This window comes from Ambystoma mexicanum, chromosome 6q, assembly GCF_040938575.1.
Source record: "Ambystoma mexicanum isolate Mex_15411 chromosome 6q, UKY_AmexF1_1, whole genome shotgun sequence".
Taxonomy (NCBI): Eukaryota; Metazoa; Chordata; class Amphibia; order Caudata; family Ambystomatidae; genus Ambystoma; species Ambystoma mexicanum.
In genome coordinates this window covers 1,559,628,826-1,559,652,239 of record NC_090937.1, presented here as the reverse complement: position 1 = coordinate 1,559,652,239, position 23,414 = coordinate 1,559,628,826, and the positions used below count along the sequence as shown (strand labels likewise).

Below are 23,414 nucleotides of genomic sequence, written 5' to 3'. Positions count from 1 at the left end.
CTCAATTACATTTTGGGAAATTTCATCTGTCATTTCTGCAGGAACAAAATCGGATTTAAACGACTGGGTCAGCATAGCAAAGGCTGCACTCCTATTGGCTTGAAGTGAATTCCTGACAACACATATAGGAAAGTCCTGTAGTTATGCACAATACAACACTGCGCCTTCCCATGAGCTCTGACTCATTTTTAGCCGACGGCGTTGGCACTATTCCACCCACCAGCAGTAGCTCATGTCACTAGCGGAAGGCCAAACCTCGCTAAATTAATAAAGAAACATTAAAACCCCCCTATCAGTGGGACAGCCCTGCCGACCCACCCATAACAAAACCGGCTGATATCATTGTTTGGGTCTGGCTGTGACTCCACACCCAGGAAGAGCGGCACTGAAGCAGGTGGGGCAGGAACAGGCTGGAATACGAGCCCCCATGAAGAACAACGTGAAAAGGAGCCTTCACTTTTAGACCCCCCCGCCCTCCACCCCTTCCCCTCGCCTGCCAAGAGAGACTGCGCGCTCACACTCTGCTGAAGAGCCGGGAACCGGAAGTATGCCGGCTCAGCTAGGCGGTCTCATTCCAGAAACGATTGTTTTTCATTACGCTGTCACTCAACTCTGTTTTTTCTCTCCAGACTGGAATTTTAGCTGCCAGCCGCAGGACCTGACCTCCAACCCCAAAATCAGGCACCAATCAGATATGGCTTATTACCCTGCTGTGCCAAGTCCAATAAACGCTGACAGCACTGACCTCTTGGATAACAACCCTCCCTACTTAAGAAAACATCTGCTCCCACTGTGCTGCTCCAAGTGATTTCAGCTTGAGGGGCGAGGGTGGGCCGGTCGGCTGGGTACTGGCAGAAGGAGCAGGGGAGGGAAGGAGGAGAGAGACCGAATGAGAATACATGGAGAGAATGAGAGATAGAAAGAGAAATGGGAAGAGGAGGAGACAGAGTAAGAGATAGAGAAGGGGAGGGAAGGAGGAGAGAGACCGAATGAGGATACATGGAGAGAATGAGAGATAGAAAGAGAAATGGGAAGAGGAGGAGACAGAGTAAGAGATAGAGAAGGGGAGGGAAGGAGGAGAGAGACCGAATGAGGATACATGGAGAGAATGAGAGATAGAAAGAGAAATGGGAAGAGGAGGAGACAGAGTAAGAGATAGAGAAGGGGAGGGAAGGAGGAGAGAGACCGAATGAGAATACATGGAGAGAATGAGAGATAGAAAGAGAAATGGGAAGAGGAGGAGACAGAGTAAGAGATAGAGAAGGGGAGGGAAGGAGGAGAGAGACCGAATGAGGATACATGGAGAGAATGAGAGATAGAAAGAGAAATGGGAAGAGGAGGAGACAGAGTAAGAGATAGAGAAGGGGAGGGAAGGAGGAGAGAGACCGAATGAGGATACATGGAGAGAATGAGAGATAGAAAGAGAAATGGGAAGAGGAGGAGACAGAGTAAGAGATAGAGAAGGGGAGGGAAGGAGGAGAGAGACCGAATGAGAATACATGGAGAGAATGAGAGATAGAAAGAGAAATGGGAAGAGGAGGAGACAGAGTAAGAGATAGAGAAGGGGAGGGAAGGAGGTAGAGAGAGAAAAAAGGCAGGGAGGGAAAGAAAGAGAGAGCGAGACAGAGGAAGGGAGCAAGGCAGCGAGAGAGGGGCAGATCGGGCAAGAGAGGGGGAGTGCTCAAGGGAGGGGTAGATACGAGAGAGATACGAAAAAGATTAATTGAGGGAGTGTAAGAGATCGTGCGTCTGCCCACCTGAGCATGTATAATGGCACACACCACAGGTTCTCCTGTCCCTCAATATATCAAACAGGGCTTGAGCAAGAGACAGCCAGGTCCTTTCTCCAATATGTCCTACCCACCTTCATCGATGGTGTAATCCTCTCCTTAACAACAACGCAAAACAATAGGAGACTCCTAACCCCCCACCTTCCTATACCAACTGACGGCCTAATCAATAACTCAGGATTACCCAGTGTCAATGCTAATTATATACCCACTGGCCCTAGGCTGTTCTGTCATGCTGTGCTTGGTCTATGCTCCCAATATTACCCCTTCATCACCTCCCCAACCCCATCCAGTTTAACAATGCTTACTGTCAATGCCCCCTAATCGGGTAGTCCCTCCGCCCCCTGCTACTTTTTATCCTGTACCTCAGTTATGTTAGAAATTACATCCTGGTTCTTCTATAAATACACATAACATAAAAAAGGGATTTGTAGGGCACACTTTCACCCCAGTAAGGCATCTTAATGTTCATAACAGATGGTAATTACTAATACAAATAATCCTTTATTGGCATAACTAAAAAATCAATTATGGCAAAAGCACATATCCAGCAAATATTGTTTATGTAGGGGGTAGTGTCTCGCCACACTTACACGCACGTGTAGAGCAGCGGAGAGGAAGTGGAGGGCATCAGGCGCACCCCCTGACAAACGGGCCTGCCGCCTGCTCCAAAGGTAGTACAGACTCTCTGTCCTCTCTAAGAACATTGCCTACATCCAATCAGCATCTAAAAACTCGGCCAAACTCTTCAAAATCTGCAAATAGCTGGCCAATCCTGTTGCAGTGTCTATCTCTCCTATTCCCTCCCGGGCCCTCTGCACGGCCCTGGCTTCTCATTTCACCACTAAAACTCAAGGCATCCTGTCCACTCTCTTATACTCTACCTCCTCTTCCTCCTCCTCTAGCACCTCTGGCCCTTCTCAGCCGTTTCTCCTCCTTTCTCCTCCTTTCTCCTCCTTTCTCCTCCTTTCCCCTGTTCACCCCTGACAATGTTTCTAGACAATTCTGATCTATGAAAGTCTCATCAAAGTAGGTTCTCCCCTGCTCATCCAGAACTATCAAGGACCATATTGATACCCCTGCTCCAGCCTTTGCCGATTTCTGCAATCACTCCTTTGCAACTGGAACTTTCCTCTCCCCCTAAGGGCTCCCTTGTGCACCCCTTTCTAAAGAAGCCCTCTGCCGATCCTTCCTCTCCGGTTAACTATCACTCGATCTCCATCACTGCTTTCCTGGGCGAACTCTTGGAAAAGCTGGCCATCTCCCAGCTTAATCTTCACACTGAATATGTTGGTTGTCTCCATGACCACCAGTCTGGCTTCAGAGCAGCCAGAAGCACATAAACCTCTCTCCTGAACACCCATGAAACCTGCTCTCTAATCTCGACTCTAACCTTCCTTCTCCCCTCATTCTCCTCAATCTATCCTCTGCTTTTGACACAGTCAACCATGTCATCCTGCTCAATCACCTCCGCGACAACCTGGGTATCACTGGTCAGTCCCTGGTCTGGTTGACCCCTTTCTCACTGACTGACCCTCCTAGGTCAAACAATTTTGCTTAGGATGCTTCAAAAGAGTTTCTCTGTTGTACACCCCACAAAGATGCCTTGATAGTTCTTTGGATCGAGGCATTTACCACTTCTGTAGACAGAGGTGATCATACTTTCAGTCTGTCCTGTGGGTAAATGGCCACTAAATAGGGGATGGTTGAATAGTTTGTTTGGGGCTATTTGCAGCTTTGGTGTACTCAACGTTTACATCTCACCTGATTTGATATCTTTGCTAGGATATCAACCGTTGCAGATGATTATAGTATGCTAGCTGAAGTGAGAGAGATGGAATGAGAAGGTAAGTACGATATAGATTGTTGTGAAAGAGAGCGGCAGTTGAGAGGGTAGGGAAGGTACAGGGATCGCTTCACAGCTGATGGAGTTTTATGAGATTCTTCATTCAAATAAATTGACCTCAAACTTCGTACGAGTCAGAACTCTGATAATTCAAAGTGGTGATAAGCTCCCCACCAGCAGACTACGTGTGTGGCCCGATGCGCTCCAGAATTCCTTTGGAGGCCCTGTTCACCCCAATCCGGCAGGTAGGCAGCAGGCCCTGTTGTTTCTAATTTGGGCTGGCTAATTAAATGGAATGCTGTATAAGCAAGGAACATGTCCTTCGCTGTCCAGGCCCTACCTGCGATACACCTATATCGTTAGTGCTAGAGGAAAGCACCTTTTGCTGTCTCCTGACGTGCCTCTCTGCAAGGTTGGGGTCTGGTTGCTCGGCAATAGTGAGCCGTCCTTACAGCATATGCAGTGCACATTGGTTCTGCACTAGAAGGAACAGGCTGAGAAATCCTGTTATGCGCTCTATAGCATTTACAGTGCAAGTGATCAAGTGATATGCAGTATACTCAATGAATAGAACGGACTCACAATAAGACAAACATTTGTAAAATAAAAAAGGGATCAAACAATATACTCAAAACGAAGGATTAAAAGGAGGTGACCACTGCAGCCACCAGAGCAGCAGGGGACATAGGCGTTTCAGAAATGTTGCAGAACATAGCTCCGCCTATTACATTCCTTCCCAGTCCAGGAGAGCCCCCAATTCTGTGGGAACGCTGGTAAAAGTCCATTATGCCTCAGCAGTGTGGGGGGGCAAATATGAGTGTAGCATGGAAGCAATCTCTTCTGATGCACTGTCCAGGTACACCTGGGCAGGAGAAATATGATGATCTGCCTGAGCTTTCGCAGGTGGAGTCGGCCCTAACTCAAGGAGTATGAGAAGTACATTGCCAAGCTAGACAAGCATTATGAGACCAAGATCAACATTATATTAGAAAGATGTGAATTTGGGAAGCGAACGGAAATGGAGGATGAATCATTTGAAATGTTTATCACAGCATTGAGAGGTTTGACGAGAACATGTAATTTCGGCCAGCAGGTGGATGAGCGCTTGAGAGACCAATTCATGCTGGAAGGGAGATACAGCAAAATGAGGTAGCAGTTGTGGTCCAAATGTGACCCGCCCTTGGAAGAAATGTTGCGAATACTGAAGGAGGTTGAGCACATAAAATAAATGTGTGAAGGCACTTGAAAAGAAAGCTCAACAACTCAAACTGCCTGAGGAGAAATGTGCAAAGAATATTGAAGTAGTAGCAGCGGCTACATTGAATGCCAGACCCCCTAATGAACCAAAGTACTAAACCAAAGACCAATCAGGCCACAAAACAAGGCCCATCCAAGATCCACACTGTGCCGTAGAAGAGGTGATGAGTTGTTTGATGATGAGTTTATTTATATAGAGGTGCTTCAGGTGTGACTCCATAGGACAATCTGCAAACAGCTCGTCCCGTCCAGCCCTCGAGGTCAGGTGTTCAAAGTGTAAGAGAAAGGGACATCTAACTAGATGTTGCAGGTCAAGCACTATAAACATGATTGATGATCTATATGAACATTCTGAAGAGGCAGTGTTTGCATTTGGAGATGAAGATGATAAGGACATAGATGGCCCAAAATATACTGTAACAATTAACGAGTGTACAGTTGAAATGATGATCAATTCTGGAGCTAAATATACCCTACACTTGAGGAAAGCGTTTGATGCATTATTTCCAGGAGAACCACTGAAGGAGACTGACATAAGACCTCCATGTTATGGAGGAGCTCAAATAACACTGATTGGATGAGTTGAGACAACATTTGAATTCAAAGGAAGGATGGCTTTGGGCAAAGTGTATGTGACAGAAAAGGGGTCTGTTCCCTTACTGAGTTGGCTTCAGCAAAAGAAGTTATAAATAAGTGGGTGTCACCGTTGGTGGTTTTGGCAAAGCCTAATGGAAAGCTAAGACTGTGTGTGGATTTACGGCCCCTTATCAGGTGTGTGATACCAGACCATCACCAGAACATATCAGACCATCACCACCCATCACCTTCTCCCCAACATAACAGAAAGGTTGTCCATGCTGGGTGATGCACCCGAGCTCCAAGGAACTTACAGCGTTTATCTCTCCCAAAGGACTGTTCCAGTTTGAATGACCTTTGGCCTAAAATCGAATGCCTCCATGTTCCAGGGGATAATGCATGAGATATTTAGGGGTTGTATGGTTCCAGGACGATATACTGGTGTTTGGTGATAGCCAGAGGATGCATGATGAAAGATAGCATAGGGCGATGAAAGCTCTTGTGAAACATGGCTATACACTGAGCAAAGAGAAGTGCAGAATTATCCCTAAAGAAATTGATTATTTTAGTCACACTGTTTTGGCATGTGGCATCAATCTTAAACAGAAGTTAAATCAGTAGCATCAGTAGAGCGCGTGAACCGAGCAATAAGGAAGAGCTGCATTCTTTCTTAGGTATGGCCTAAAACTATTTGGAATTTGTGCCACACTTTGGTGATAACACTGTAAACATAAGTCCACTCCTTAACCCCTTAACTGCTGAGATGTAATCAAGTCTATGGAAAAAGGATGAGCATACTTGTCCTTAACACTTAAAGGGTTTCAAAGACTGATCTATGTATGAGTGAAATAGTACGTGTGCAGATGAAAGTGAAAAAGTCAAACTAGCATTGGAATCCACTGCAACTTTAAAAAAACTTCAAATTTGTCAGAAAGACGATCATCTCTACTGATGCTAGCAATGCAAATCTAGGGACTGTGTTTATGTAAATTGAAGATGACCAGGAATACGTTATCGCATTTGCATCACGTTTGCTGAAAGGGACAGAGCCCAACTGCTTGACAATTGAGAAGGAACCTTTGGCAATCAAATGGTCTGTGGACAAATTCGGGGCATTTCTGTGGAGATCAAAATGTGTGGTGCTAACAGACCATAAACCACTGAGAGAAACACTGCAAAAGAAGGTCCTAGATGGCGTGTCCTCAATAATAAGGAGATGGGTGTTAGCCCTCCAAGAATATGACTTGGACGTTGAATACATTCAGGGAGTTCCTGCTGATTGTCAGTCATAAATGGCTGTGGTGCAAGATGATAATGACCTGGGAAAAGAGGAAAAATGGGTGTTTAGCGTTGAGCAAAGGAGTGTTTCATGGGATGAGTGGCTGAATGCTGAAGACGATGATGACAATTGGAAGAGAGTGGGGTCCGATCTAACTGGAAGAGGGTCCATAATGAAACAATCCATCAAGGGTACACACCTCAAAGGACTCTGGGCAGTCAAGGATGAGTTACAAATATCTGTGGAGTATGTGATGAGAGTTGACCAAATAGTACCTTCATTGGAAGTAAGGAAGAGAATTGTTGTGATTGCCCATGAAGGGCATCGGGCCTTACGGACAGTAAGCAAATGGTCTGCTCTGAATTCTGGTGGCCTAGCTGTGATTTAGAAATAGAGGGGGTGATCAGGAACTGTGTGTCATGCATGTTGAGCGAAAAGAATTTAGCGACCAGAGTAAATCCCAGGAAGGTAATGACCATACCAAGTATGCTGTGGGAGAGGATATGCATGGATATTGTGGGCCCCGTCCAGAATAAGGGAATTCTAAAATATTGCATTGTGTTGATTGACACACTTTTTAAGTGGGTGAACGTGAGGATCACACATAACATTACGACAAGAAAAGTGATTGATTTTATGGAGGAGGTCCTCAAGAGAGATGGGTATTTGAGCAATGTTTTGACTGATAATGGTGTGCAATTTAAATCTAACACGTTGTGCAGGTATCTTATGGAAAATGGTATAGAGCACAAATGCACTGCCATTTACCATCCCCAAACCAATGGTGCTGCAGAGAGGTTTATCAAGGTTATACAAGACTGTGCAAGGCGGGCCTGGGCAAATGCGGAAAATTGGGAAGAAGCTATGATGAGTAGGAGGGCATAGGTTATCGCCACATATATGTATGGGTTTGACCCCCTTTGAAATGAGTAAGGGAAGAAAGCTCAATAGCAAACTGTGCCCTCCATGGTTGAAGAGGGAAAGTGGACTTTGGAGAATGTGGAAAGTGCGAGGGTGCATGTTGTGGATAGGCAAGAGCGAAATAAGGTCAAGTATGATGTCGGGAAGGCTGTTAAGGAGCAGAGAGTTGGGGGGGGTGGGGCCGAATTTGTTAGGCTTAGGTTCCCTGTTCCTTTGCGGGAAGGACCCATGCAATGGTCTGGACCTCAAGACATTTCACAACGCCATCATGATGGACGAGGAAAGAGCCTGGGATATGAACATGGTGGTTGCTGTGAAAGGAAGTGGAACTGAGAGTGAATCTAATGAGAATGTACACACTGGTGGGGTCAAGGGTGGTCAAGAGTGGCAATAATTCAGGACCCGGTGGTAGGCCAGCTACATTGTTACTACAATGATTTTTGGTATTGTTTGTGTTATTTCTGTGTCTAGTGATGCCTGTCGACTCTCTGAGATGTTGCAGTGCCTATAGGTTGTCCATGGTTGCTATTTGTACTGGGGTCAATTGCTCTCTGGTCCTGCTTTTTTATAGCCTGACACTTTTAAGCCTAATTTCTTAAGAGTTATTTTGTTTCAGATATTGGCCCTCATTACGACCCTGGCGGATTTTTTCCGCCATCCGCGGACTTTTCCGCCATGGCGCAAAGTCCCTTTACGCCATGGCGGATGGCGGACTTACCGCCCCATTCCGAGGTCGGCGGGGCGGTAAGTCCCCATTGACCCATTTACCCTTCCCCATTCCCATTTCGGCCCCATAGGGCTCAATGGGAGTGGGGAAGGTGTTAATTACGCCACCGTACACTACGGTGGCGTAATTAACACCGAGGTCCCATAGCGCCATGGATTTTTACGCCCGCAAAAAGCGGGCGGAAAAGTGACCATGGCGCTCTGGGAACTCGTAGTTGGCGGTAAGGGGTCGGCGCAGCTAACGCTGGCGTAAACCCCTTACCGCCAGGGTCGTAATGAGGGCCATTCTCTTTTACCTCTTGCTAGGGGGCTTTAAATCTGTGCAGGGTGTCGTGGTATTCTTCTCGTACGGTTTTGCTTTCAGGATCCCTGTTTTTTTATTTATTTGTTTTATTTTTTATTGGAGGGGCCCCTCAGGTTATTTGATTTCATAGACTATTTCAGACCAGATAATTTGGGGTTTTCCTTTTTTATTTTTGCGGCTGTCAGACTCAGTCAAACAAGTGATGGGGCCATGGAGGCGGAACTGGAGCACCATGGACGAGCATGCCAAGAGAACCGTGAGTCATTCTTGTTCGAGAAGAGATACAGGGTGCTCCCAGCCCCTTCCTGAAGAAAAACAAACACCAGTCAGTAGTGATAATACAAGGCTAATTCACATTGAAACTGAATACAAAATTCATATTCTACCCCAAACAAAATAACTTTTTAACAACAATTGTTTTTTCAAAACATGTCTTACAGGTCCCATCTTTGAGATGACATTTGATCGTGCATGATTATTTTCATCGATTCTAGTATCCTGCATCAGTGTGCCCCCATTACAAGCCTTTGAGCAGTCTTCTTTCGAATAATTGCCATTGCACATATGTAGAGGCTGTACGGAAGTCACTCTTAATGTTAGTGTTAAAGGTATTTGTACCACGCACCGTCACCACCGAAGTGGTCCCCATGCGCTCCTTCTGACTGTGGGGAGATATGTGATGAGGGGAATGAGCCAACGGCGGAACACATCAAGTGGCTGTTTAAAAGAGGCTGTTTTGTGACCTACTGAGGTATTATGCAGAGACCGTGGTACAAGTAGCCTGAGGAAGGGCAGCTGACCCAAACCTCACATGCATAGCCTGGATTGTCCATGTATCACATAATGACTATAGCATATGATGCTTTCCATGGCATATTATGATAGTACCTGGACATATGAGGGTGAGCTGGGCATAGACCGCCAGACCCTTGTGCATACGAGGCTTTCCCTAGCGTATTGTTGTAGTATATGAGACTGATACAGAGTCATTTTACTGAAATCCTTGGTTCTGCAGTTCTCTTTACTGAATTCCATCTTCCTACAGTGCATGTTGCGAGCATCAATGGGGCATTACTACTTCTGGGTCATCTCGCTTCCGGATGGTTGTCCTGCGCGGCTTCCTTAGTTTATAAGTCTCCACGCTCAGCTCTATCACTGAATCACTCTCTGCAAAAGAATATGATACAGGCTCTTTATCGTAGAAGAGGGTGAGGAGTAAAATTCATAAACAGTGCACACGCCAGAGAGGGTGGGTCGAGTGTTGTTTCAGGGCTCAAGTCGAGGGTACTCGCGGTTGGACGCCGTCCGCCCACATTTTTCAGAGGGTGAACGCTGTCCCCCCTAGGTATTTTAGAGGCCGTGTGTAAAACGAGAAACATTGACTGTCTGTTTTGAATGTACACCCTCGGGGGTCGACCCATGGTCGCCATGTTTGTAGGCTCTGCACTTCACTACTGCACCACAACTAAAGGTGAAAAGTCACATTTCGAGACTGCATGTTCCAGAGAAATCATGGGGATTGATTCGCTGAGTTTAAAACATGCAGACCTTTTAACGTTTTCAAAACACTATTAGCAGAAAATATCCTCCCTTTGTTTCTTGTGTCTGTTAATTTTATGAAAGGCAAATGTCATTCGTCCTGTGCAATTTGCATGGTTATACAAAGCCAAATGAATGAAATGTGCATTTTCGCCTTGATATGCTATTTGCTGGTGACGTCACTGCTCAATGCGAATGTTACTGCGGCCCCCACTTTTTTTTTTCTTGAACTCCTACACATAAAGCTAGCATTTGTTGGGTGCTATAGTGTTGGGTGATCCACCTGGGCAGCCAAATGGATTGTGTTTTGCTCCAAAGGAATGCAGATTGAGGGTGAATCACTCAGTCCCATTCCACCTGGCAATGTACCTTGATCGATCGGTCACTCGCCACTGAGTCGCAGGCAGTTTATGCAGAAATTCGAGTTGGGCCTGGAAATCTTCCTGAAGTTGAGTTGAAACATACGTACTACAGGCAACTGAGACTGCATTTATGAATGATTTCTTAAAGGAACGAGATCTATAAGATGGAACAGCAGGCGGGCGGTCAGGTGATGTCAATTTTCAAATATAACTTACAAAATTTCAACGGAATCTGTGTGCGAAAATCAAGATTGGGAAGGGATGCATATTTGTTCACTGCACAGGTCACATGATCTATTGTCCTCCAATGGGATGGCAACGTTGACCAACGGGGGTTGTTTGACAGCTAAACGTATGGTACAAGATGTGTCGGATCCCTTAGAGGGTATCGGTTATTGAGAGGGTGACCAGCTTAGAAGCAGAAGCTTCTACATCATCTGGACTTTGATAAGGGGAGGCCAAGGCAACAAGATAAGGAAGGTGGTCCTGATGATGATACTCAATTTGGGGCCTTCCAGATGTTTTGGACTACAAATACCATGATCCTTCACCATTGACTGTGCGGCCTAAGCAGAATCGGAACAGGGCTAAATCACAGGGTATAAGGCCTCACTAGGACCTAAAATAGATGACAGACCAAGGTCAGTAAACAATTAGCGTTCTTTCAAAGGGAAGGGGGAATATACATCTTTTCAATAATACTTGATGTCTGGATTAAAAGTTATATGATAATAGGAGACAGCTAATCACCCTTTTAGCGAGTGAGAAGGAGGTGATTCTAATTAATGGGAAATTGAAAAGGCTTAAGTCACCCAATGAGGAGGCCACATCTATAATTCTATAATTTGTGTGTCCCTTTACATAAAGTAGGGCATTTGAATTCTGCTAATGAAAGGAGGAGGCAGAGATCTTTATAAAGCACTCATCCCAGGAAAGATGGTGGTCACTCTATTCAACAGCACTTGGAGACCTTGGGCCTCATTAAGAGCTGGGTGGCATTTTGATGGTAAATCTGCAGAATTACTGCCAAAACCTTTTACTCTTACTGCTACTTGGTCCTGTGGGTTTACATCGAGATTACAAGTGGTGATAGCGCGGTGTGATTCCCCATTTTCTGAGCCCCTAGGACTCCATGGGGATTTTGCGGATTTACCACGAGCGGTAATTCCGCTACTGCACATGTGCCGATTTTTGGAGGAAAAGTGGAAGATTCTTTTCTACCTTGAATTGGGAATTCAGCAGTGCGGTAAAACGTCAGTAATTCCGTTACTGACAAAAAAAGTGTCAGGAACGGAATGAATGCCACTTTATTTTTTATGGCACCGCCAAACTGGTAATGCGGCCCATCTTTGAAATCCCAAGTCATATCCAGCTGCTGGATGGGTGATACTCACTGACAATTGCTTGGGCTGGTAATGGCCATTGTCTGGCCTCAAAGCTGCTATGATGTAGACAACCCTCAACCTTGATGGTGATGGAACCCTCACCCTTGATGGTGATGGAACCCTCAACCTTGATGGTGATGGAACCCTCACCCTTGATGGTGATGGAACCCTCAACCTTGATGGTGATGGAACTACCGGTGAGGGCCAAAGGCTGTGTGAGGAGGTGGAATTGCCCTAGGAAACATGCATGTGGATGGCTAGAGACATGTCCATAGTCATAATAATGAGCAGATTACTGCATTTCTTTTACAGCGCCTCATGCTGAATTCCTCCTGCTTCAAAGCATTGTATGCACAGATGGCATTCATACCCACCTTGATGGTACTAAAAGTATCAACCTTGCAAAGATGAAGGGCTGAGTCAGCCGTGCCATGATTTGAACTGGTGAAATGTAATGTGGGCTCATGCCTGAGGATGGCGCTTTCCCTGTGATCTATGCCGCCTAGTAGTAGTGAGAAGCAGTATGCACAGTCGTCAGTACACAACGCATCATCCAGAAGTGACTAAGCTAGAAACAGTCAAACCTTTTCTTAAAAATGTTAATCAGTTTCAAATGTTTCCCACTGGATCCAGTTGCTGGCATATAGGGCTCTTCAGCAACCAGTGAACTTTTTCCTTAATTCCAGTTGCATTTTAGAACTGGTTATTGGTCAACAGTGGTGTCCATTGTCCCTAGTTGGAGACTGTATTATTCAGAGTCTATTTGCCGTTCCACACCAGGCTGAATAATGTACAGGCCGGCGCCCACAAATGTATATGCTGCACCCGGGTCCAGTAGAACGCATTTGGAACTGGAATTTCCAGCAGGAGTGAGTAGTGTAGCACATTCAGTTTGAATGACCAAGTGGACTCAGTGCCTGGTGGGAGTCTGCATGCTGGTCAAAGGGTATTGCAGACTAATCTGCTAAACGAGGCTGTATCCTTTGATGGGGTATAACAGGAAAGTATATGTGGGCGGAGCAAAGATATGAAAAATACAAGTATGTGCTTTTGGTCTTCCATCCACCAGATCCTCAACCTCTCCAGGTAGCTGCTCTCTGACATCCAAATAAAGACATCCCGGCATCAATGTGCATGCATTGACTTCCTCTTGAGCTCTGCATTAAGATCTGAGTGCACTTCTCTTGTAATCACGCCAACAGGTGACCGGTACATTGTGGCGGACTGTGGCGGAGGTACGGTGGATCTCACCGTCCATCAAATAGAACAGCCTCGGGGGACACTGAAAGAGCTGTACAAGGCCTCAGGTAAGCCATTAAAGCAGTCAATAGGTTATGATTTTACAAAGGAAACCACTCTAATGTTTCTTCTCTTTCCACTCTTGGTTGGCTTTCTTTTCATTCCTGCCTTAAGTTTAATTTTCTGTGTCTAGTCTTTAAATCTCTTCACAGTCTTGCACCCGACTATCTTTCTTCTCTGGTATCTTCTTATATTCCTACTCGTTCTGTTCGTTCCCAGTCTCAATTTCTTCTTGCAGTCTCTCATCCCCCTTGTGCGTAATACGCCTTTCCGTTCTTTTACTCTGTTACCTCCTTTCCACTGGAACTCTCTCCTGCTCTCTCTAAGCTCTATTTCTTCATACTCTTTATTCCGTTTGTTCATCACTGAAGATATATGTTCTTGAATCTCACATACAAGGCTGATTGCATTTCTATTGTCACTTGCATTTCCCATTTTATTGTACCGTTTTTATGAATCTATGTACATCGCTTTGGTTTAAAGCGCTTTATAAATCCAAAATAAAATACAACAAAAACAATTCTCAATGCAAAATCCTGTGTATTATGGAACGAGGTGTATAGGTAAATGGCTGTTTTGCGCTATACAAATGTAATAAATAAATAAATAAATATCATGCATAGAGCCAAATAATGAAAACTCAAGGTGCCACCAGTATGTTCAGAAGAATGGTGGAGGAGTCATTAAACTCTCGCCAACGTTAACACCCGCTCCACAATAAAATGAGATGAGCCTCCACACACTCAGATAGGTGGCCCCAGGAAAGTACTACACTCAACACACACTCCAAAATAGTTCCATTCATGCTCAATAGCCAGGTATCAATGAGTGAAAATGGGGCATTATCTTCAGCTTTGGCGGTGATTCATTATGGTGTTCCTCAGGGTTCTCCCCTTTCCCCGTCCCGGTTTCACATCTATGTCCGGAATGTATTTATGAAATATGGGCTGACATTTCATCCCTGATGACACACAAGTGTATATTACGATCGAGAGCCCAAATTATGAAGTCACTAATCTTTTGAAGTGAAAACATGGCTGTTTAATTTTTGGCTTCAACTAAATCCCACCAAAACATAGGTCATTCTTTTGAGCCCATTAAAGAAACTCAGAAACATAGGGCCTGATTCATGGAACGTTTTTCTTTGGGATTGCGCCATTTTAAAACACTTCCTTGAATCAGGCCCATAGTAGCCAGCTGCCCATACCTGCCTTATTCAGCCTTTCTGCTGGCCGTGTAGCCACAATCAAAAATGTAGGCCTGGGAAGAGCAGGGCAGGAAAGATGTGACACAAAGTGCTGATGAGTGCAGGCCGGAATAGCCCCCTTATTGTGATGAGCTAATGGGAGAGGTCCAGAGTTCTGGGGTGGTGGAGTGTGCAGGGGCTGGATGTTGGAAGGCTGTGATGAGCTGATGGGAGAAGTCCAGAGTTCTGGGGTGGTGCAGTGTGCAGGGGAAGGGGATTTAGCAGCTGTTCACCTGCAGTGTGTGAGTGGCTTGCTGGTGCTTGCAGTGTAAGAGGGGAACTAAAGCGAGGAAAGGGACAAGTACCTAAGAAGCCGTACCCAGCAATGGGTTTAGGCTTGAAGCTCTCCTTAGCATCTTAGAACTAAAACAACTCAAGAATGAGGCCCAATACATTTCTGGTTAAAGTATGTGGTGAACAGCCAGGTGTTCAGTCAGCTCTGGTCCATTTCTGTAAGTGCTGAAGGCGAGCGGTCAGGTAGCTCAAGCCTTTGCCACCTGAACTAGTGTTCTTGCAGTTGTGAGTGTGTGCCAAAGGATGGCTAGGTATCTCATATTTCTGGATAGCTTATATGGTTGAATTTGATCACTGGTGGAGGTTGGCAAGTCTTTTCAATAGATACTCTAGCATAACATAGCATAGCAATGTATAAAAAGCATAAAAAGCTGAACAAAACATCAAAAGCACAGAGGGGCAAACAAGAGGCATACAAGGGCATAACACGCCACAAGAGAGACTCCTTCGCACACTCCAACCCCGGGGTGTTGCTAGGTCTGGCAAAGATCTGGGGCTATGCTAATGGCAGGACTGTCGGAACTCGGGGCTAGATAGCCTTTTGTTTATAAGCGCTGAGCTTCTATACACCCCACCTCCCACGGCCCTAGCGACGATTCTTCTCCAAACTCTGACCGCTTCATACAGATCCCATTAGCCCTGTCTGTCTTTCCCACTGCCAGGCCATCGCTATAATGCTCTGCTCTTCCTGCTCTCTCTGTCTCAAGGCCATTTTCACATCTCCCAGACCCCAACGAGGCCACGCACGACAGTCAGGGGAGTTGCTAGGTCTGGAAAAGATCAGGGGCTTAGCTAATGTCGGGACTGTTGGGACACGGGGCTAGCTAGCATTTTGGTTGTAGCACCTGAGCTTCTGTCCGGGGCTACAACAAAAAGACCCGGGGCTATAGCACCCCAGCAACGCCTCTGCGCACGAGGCTGGCGTGTGCCTTTTCTAACAAAGTGCGGGATAAGTTGACAACAAATAAGGACACAGACACGTACATTATAGCTACTGTCCATTGGCAGAAAGGTGCTACCCCATTCTGAACTGATAGGCCACTATACCACATTTACACAAATAGGTCCCTGATTGGGGAGAGTCACAGCCAGGTCAGTTTTTTTCTAACAGTCAGAGGTTTGTAGTTCTGGTTTTCCATCTATAATCTAGGATCAACTATCAGACCTAGATAAGAACTCCCGAATGATATTGGACATGCCACAATGTATGTACAGACCTAGGAAATACCCAACAAAGGGCGTGAGATACCAACTTCCAGTGTACTGTCATTTGGAGGTGCCAGTGATATGACAGTCCAAACGGTGCCAATGATCATGCTAGTGTGTCCCCTAAAGCAGGGCTTTAAGTGGGCTGGGGCCGGCAGTCTGCAAAAAACTCAATCGAGCAGGGTCTCACACTATCTCAACAGCCAAGACAGCCACTTTTATTTCTTTCCGCTGCAATGCCACGACTAGCCAGTGTCTCATTGCACTGTGCTATTCCGTAGGTGTTGAATTTCGTTTGCTTCATTCAATAGACTATGGCCCTCATTACAAGTCAGGCGGTGGACCATGGTGCTCTTAGCACCATGGTCCATGCCGGATTCCGCCATGGTGGATGGCGGAATTACCGACCCATTCCAAGGTGAGTGGGGCAGTAATTCCCCATTCACCATTTGCCCTTCCCCATTCCCATTTTTGCCCCTCCCCATTCCCATTTTTGCCCCATAGGGCATAATGGGGATGGGGAAGGCGCTAATTACGGCACCGTAAATTACGGTGCCGTAATTAGCACCAAGGTCGCTTAGCGCCTTGGACTTTAACGCCTGCAAAAAGCAGGCGTTAAAGTGTGAATCGGGGCGTTAAGGGTTAACGGCGCCGACGGCGCCGTTAAACCCTTAACGCCTGACTTGTAATGAGGGCCAATGAGCCTAATTCACAGAAGCGTTTTATAATGGCAAAACCCCATTGGAAAACGCTCTGAGAATCATAGTCCATGTGTCAAGCGGTCAATTAGAATGACACCAAAGAAATCCAGCACCTACGAAATGGCGCAGTGCTATTTCTTAGGTGGTGTACTATTCCGTATTGCATACTTGTTTACCAGCTGCAGGGCTTAGAATCCCCAGCGTGGGACAATTGTAAAAAGAAAATAGCCCAGCAACTTTTCTTTTTGATTGTCCCGCGCTGGGGACACTTCAGGCCGCACCCCTTCGTTGCAGACCCCCCGCGATTTTTCACCCCACTTAAAGCACTGCACTCCAGCAGCAAATGCCTGGTCAACCAGTTAACAACATTATTTCATGATTGGCAGCACCGAACTCCGGCGCAGTTCCAGTGCTCATCTTCAAGTTTCATATGATACGCCAGCGCCACCTAGAGTCAACCATTATTAAATATACCAAAAGAGGAATCCTGCAGACTAAATACATACACAAACAGCCTTTTTGTATATGCACATGCTGTCTTTTAAAAACATCGTCAAATTAAACATTGTATTTTTAATCTTTCTATCGAAATACCATTAGATAGGAAGTTCTAATATACCATTGTTATTACTCCCGGGCAATTGGAACCCATTTCACTAACCCAGTTGATCCAGGCTTCAGATTGGGCAGAGATCAGCTGCATGTGCTATGGCCAGTGCTTTAAGTGGCCCGGCTCTATCCAGCCCTCAGCACCTGCGCTTCTTCTTTTTGGCTCTAGTGAAGGCCGAGGCTTCTCCAAACTCGAGGAGAGTACCGGTACTCATTGCCACCTTATTTGCTTGTCCCAGCTGACGTGCACTCTTTCTCAAAGTGCAGGATAGCACAGCTGCTCCCCCTGACGTTCGAACTGTGCCAACAGAGCATCACAATAAGGTTGAGGTTGACAGACCAGGCACAGGGGTGCCTGAAGGAGGACCATTGTCCGTTAAGCGGTGTGAATGGGGAATAATACATGGGAGGGAAGGATAACATTGCATGCATGGACTTTAACAGGCGACATTACGCTGTGTTGAATTTTCTTTAACTGTGAATACAGTTTAAAAATAATGTTCTTTAGGTGTGAAAACAGTTTTAAAAACGTACACACCTTCTAGTCAGGATGGGTAAAATACGGCTATAATCCTATTTTGACTCCACTTTTTATTTTAAACGATTTGATTTATTTAATGCCAAGTTAGTGTTTTATGCAATTTGTGTATTTTTAAATGCATTGCTATTCAAATATTGAATCTTTTCAAACCCAAACCTGAACACATATTAACTACAGATGGAAGGGAGGTAGCCAAGAGCTTAAATCGCAGACTGAGCTCAAATCCTAGGTTTACCTCTTAAGCAAAGTGTGTGATCCCAGGCAAATCTTTTATGCTCACTGTGCCTTTTTTTTCAAAAATTGAAAGACATAAGGAAAGAAAAGTCCCTCTAGATTTTATTTATACAGCCAGACTATGTTCCTCCACAGGTTTCAGCGGGGATTGTGAGAGTTTATCAGTTATTTTTCTCTTTAAGCACCCTAGATTAGCCATAGATCTTGCATACAAAATGGTATAAGTTGTCTTTCTGTCCCTTCTTTCTGTAAAAGCGTGTGAATTTATATACATGACAATATTTGTGCCAAAACATGGCAAATACAGTCTGTGATTGGTGGTCGTCTTTGAGAGGTGACTACATTAGGCTGACAGAATCAAATTTCAAGCGAATGACTTAAAAGTACACCATTATGCTGAAATTGGGGCTGGAATCACTTATTGAGAGAGAGAGAGACAAAGAGATAGAGAGAGAGAGAGAGAGGGAGAGAGAGAGAGAGAGAGAGAGAGAAAGAGAGAGAGAGAGAGAGAGAGAGAGAGAGAGAGAAAGAAGGGGGAGAGAGAGAGAGAGAGAGAGAGAGAGAAGGGAGAGAGAGAGAGAGAGAGAGAGAGAAAGAAAGGGGAGAGAGAGAAAGAGAGAGAGAAGGGAGAGAGAGAGAGAGAGAGAGAGAGACAGAGAGAGAGAGAGAGAGAAAGAGAGAAAGAGAGAGAGAGAGAGCGAGAGAGAGAGAGAGAGAGAGAGAGAGAGAGAGAGAGAACATATGTTTAGAGCCTGGATAAGTGGTGAGAGAGACAAAAAGAAAGTAATACAAATAGATAGTGAGACACAAAGAGCAAGACACACAGATCAAGTGAGACACATAGAGAGCTTTGTGAATGGGCGGGAAGGCGCATAATTTGAGGGCGAGGAGACACACAAGAGCAATTTTTCATCCCCAGACAATTTGATGCCTACATTGGTGAGGAGCTGTATAAATAACATCTTTAGGGACTCTTGTTTCCTTAGGATTTTCAATTTTTGAAAAAAAGACATAGTGAGAGTAAATTATTTGCCCAGGATCACACACTTTGCTTAAGTGCTAAAACTAGGATTTGAACTCAGTCTGTGATTTAAGCTCTTGGCTACATATCTGCACTTCAAAGCACTGGTACCAAAGAAGCAGTACTCAATATCAGACTTTTCTCATATTGTGTCTCATGCCAGAATCCTCCAGCTTGGAAGTGCGGCAATAGATGCTATTATTTCACAATGCTAGATGCCCTTTTCCAGGGATCTCACTCAGTAGGATGAAGGGCTCACTGGGCACTGGCAGAATGTGCAGCTGGAACTGTACCGTTATCCGATTAACTCTCTGAGCGATCGTATCGTCTCGAAATACTCAAGATGTCCTGTTGCCGGGTGAATGTGTTACTGTCGAGCTAGTGGTATGGCAGAGCAGACGCATCTGAGCAGTCGGGCACAATGTAGCCGGCGCGCCATCAGAGCAGAAGTTCCCAAGCAAGGCTGGGCTGGTCCATGCTTTGTCAATGGTGTGCCCCAATGAGTAGGTGCAGGTGTGCAGACTTAGAACGTAGTTTCTCTCACGTACTGGAACATATGGACGGTGCCAGGCTCCGGCAGGCGGGCGCAGTCACCAGTAACATGTTCCCTTGCGCCTGCGCCTGTACTATCTGCTGGACAACCTCCTGCACGGGTCTGCCAATGCTGCTGCCTGGCACTTTAAGTCCTAAAAGGTTTTAGGGTGGCCCGACAACCAGTGGTGGAGGCGTGGAAGAGTAGAGGCCTTTCCAAACATATTTGCGCCTTGAAACACTTGTGTATAGGCGCGTTATAAATGTCATACCATATGATTCACTAGCACCCTAATCTGTTGTTTGGGGATTTTGGCTACATCGTACCTTTTACTTGACCGGTACGCATGCTACAGATGAGTGCATGGCAACATGTATTGAAATAGGACACACAAGTTAAGCAGGAATATTAGCTGAAGCCTGGCCGTCTGGGCCGTCTTGACACAGTGAAGTTTCAAGGACACTTTGCTGTTCATAAAAACGCTGCAACCTTGTTCAAGGCACTAGAGTAATTATGCTGTGAACCCGTCCAGAGTGAACAAACTAACGGAGGGCTGTACCCCGTAACTCACAGGCACCTGGGGTTATCTTGACAAAACATACAGAAAAGTGGTGTCTCGCGAAACAACAAATAAACTTATCTTATTTTATTTCATTAGCGTCCGTTTACGCCATATTAAATATAAAAAGAATATATAGGCAGAAAGGCAAAACCCATCCTAATATAGGATCAAAATTACAATCAATTGTATTTATTCAAAACGACATAAATTGAAGGGCAAAAATCACGAACGACTTAAATCACAATGTTAGACACATCTAAAACCTATGACCTGAATCGATCATTGTGCAATAAACAGGAATAAAGTGCAACAAAGAGCAAGGGATACCAGTGTGTCTTCATGCGTGCGATCATTTTATATCTCCTAAATACCTAAACATGCCGGTAAAATAGCTCAGCGGGTTAAGCGCCCGCTGCTGTGATCTGAACGTGATCTGCAGGTCATAGGTTTGAATCCCGGCAAGGCCAACTGAGCCTTCCAAGGTCGATAAATGAGTACCAATTTTAATTGGGTGATATTGTATGTAAATAAGCGCTTTGGATTAAGGTGCTACATAAATAAACACATCATTATCATTAAATACACCTAGCATGAATGTGCACACAGCATCAAAGTGCAAAAAGAACAGTCAAAACTACATGTGGATCGACAGTATTATTAGACCATTTGAGGTCATGATCAATCATATCAATGATCAATATCGGGCATACACTACGCTCCATGGATTAAAGGTGAAACCTTCGTAGTGGACGAAAACGTTTGTGGTTTTTACCTTTCTATGTATGTCGTTTTTTAAATAAATAAAATTGATTGTCATTTTGATCTTATATTAGCATGGTGTTTTGCCTTCATGCCTATAAATCCTATTTTCATTGAATACGGCGTAAATTGACTCCGTAATTAAATTAAATAAGTTAAATTCCTATCTGGCAGACACTGCTTTTCTGTATTTTTGGTGAACCCGTCTAGAGTCATGATGGGTAGCCAGGATTAGGTTGGTCTTTGCGTGGCTGTATGGCTGAGGAGCACAAGCTCACTTTTAGCAGGTATTGTTTTAAGTAGGCACTCGGCATTTGGCATTTATGATATGGTAGGATATGATACTATATTTATAACGTGCCTGTACACGTGACAAGACAAGGAGGTGGAAACAAAGGGAGGACAAAACAACGATCTTACTAGACCTTGTGTCATTCAGATCGCGCAAGTGCAGGGAAGAGGGAAGGGAGAAGTGCCAGGGGGAGGGCAAGGGAGAAGTGCAGGTAACTCAAGAGTGCAGCCAGTGGGTGGCTGATAAGTGCAGAGAGAAGGAACTGTAGGGTTGCAGATACAGACCCTTAAGTGCTGGGGAGCCCGGTGGCAGTGCAAGGGCAACTGGACATGCAGGAGCCTGGGCGCGAGTTCAGAGGGTGACCAGGTGACCTGTGCCTGGAGCAGTCAGTGCATCAGCAGGGAAGAGGACGAGAGAAAGTGGAAGCAAAAAGGAAGGTCTTGAGTTGCTTTCGGAACCAGAGGGGCTTCTACTCAAGTTTGAGAGAGGCAGGGAGGCTGTTCCAGAGGGAGGCCCCAGCGAGGAGATAGATCTGCCTTGGAGAAACGTCTGACCTCTCAGAGAGTTGGATGTGGATGAGCAGAGAGCTCGAGAAGGAAGATGTTTAAGAAGAGAATGTTGGAGGTAGAGCAGTCCCAGGCCTCAGAAAGCTGTGTGGATGATGCAGAGGGTCTTGAAGTTGCTCCTTGCAGCGACAGGGAGTCAGTGAAGATATTTAGGAGCTGGAGAGATACGATCCCTGGGCTTGTGGCCAAGGACAAGTCTGTTCTGGATAAGCTGTAAAGGTCGAAAAGAGTAGAGGCAGGAAGATTTAGAAAGAGCTATTTCAGCAGATCTCTCTAGAGAGGACCAAGGCTCTGGAGACAGTGACCTTCTGGGGAAAGTAAGAAAAGGAAGAATACCTCTAAAGAGATGCAGCTGATAGTTTGACTTCTTAGAGACGTTGGAGATGTGAAGAGAGAATGAGAGGGTAGAGTCAAAGATGACACCAAAGTTATTAGCCTCGCAGGAAGGAGCAGGAAGAGGGCCCAGAGTGGGGGGGGGGAGAGAGAGAGAGAGAGAGAGAGAGAGAGAAAGAGAGAGAGAGAAAAGGAGGAAGTAGGCATGTCAATGAGGAGGATCTCAGTCTTTCTGCCATTAAGGCAGTGATCAATGGTGCCACACCATTCCTGAATTGCGGCCCGACAGTCTGGTATGAGAGAAGAAGCAGAGGTGGCTGAGGGGAGCCTGAAGGAGAGCTGGGTGTCATCCGCAATACACTGAAAGTTGGAGTAGAAATTAGCGATGCAGTGTGCAAGAGGTGCCAGGTAGTGGTTGAAAAGCCAGGGAGAAAGGTTTGACCCCTGAGGAACACCACAAGTAGTGAGAGAGATAGAAGAGAGGAAAGACCCCAGTTGGACCTGAGAGGGATGGACAGTGAAAAAGGAGGTCAACCAGGCCAAGGCCTGATCGGTGATACCCAGGTTATCACAGAGGCGATTGAGCAGGATGGCATGGTTGACTGTATCAAAAGCAGATGATAGATCAAGGAGAGTGAGGACAGTAGGAAGATTAGAGTCAAGATTGGAGAGCAGGTCTTCACGGGTGTTCAGGAGAGCAGTTTCATGCTTCTGGCCACTCTGAAGCCAGACTGGTAGTTGTGGAGACAACCAACAGATTCAGTATGCAGATTAAGCTGGGAGATGGGCAGCTTTTCCTGGAGGTTACCCAGGAAAGGAATGATGGAGATCGGATGCTAGCTATCTGGAGAGGAAGGATTGTCAGAGGGCTTCTGAAGAAGGGGGTGCACAAGGAAGTGGATGAGGGGGAAGGTTCCAGAGGCAAATGAGTGATTGCAGAAATCAGCCAAGGCTAGAGCAAGAGTGTTCATGTGATCCTTGATGGTTCTGGATGAACAGGGGAGAACCTGCTTTGACAAGACTTTCATAGATCAGACTTGTCTAGAAACATCGTCAGGGGTGAACAAGGGAAAGGAGGAGGAGAGCCGGCACAGACGGGCCAGGAGTGGTAGAAGAGTAGGAAGAGAAGGTAGAGGGCAGACAGGATGTCCTGAGTTTAAGTGGTGAAATGAGAAGCCACGGCCGTGCAGAGGGCTGGGAGGGAACAGGAGAGGTAGAGAATCTATCAGGATTG

The 23,414-nt window shown here is 45.7% G+C and overlaps 1 protein-coding gene across 3 annotated transcripts in view; it reads left to right on the top strand.

The window, feature by feature from the left end:
- Positions 1–23,414, top strand: part of HSPA12B (heat shock protein family A (Hsp70) member 12B) — a 393,296-nt gene that overhangs the window by 310,769 nt on the left and 59,113 nt on the right. For all 3 annotated transcript variants that reach the window (XM_069632262.1, XM_069632263.1, XM_069632264.1), the window contains one exon: positions 13,188–13,292. In XM_069632262.1, coding sequence (XP_069488363.1) covers positions 13,188–13,292 — 105 coding nt within the window. The remainder of the gene's footprint in view (positions 1–13,187; positions 13,293–23,414) is intronic.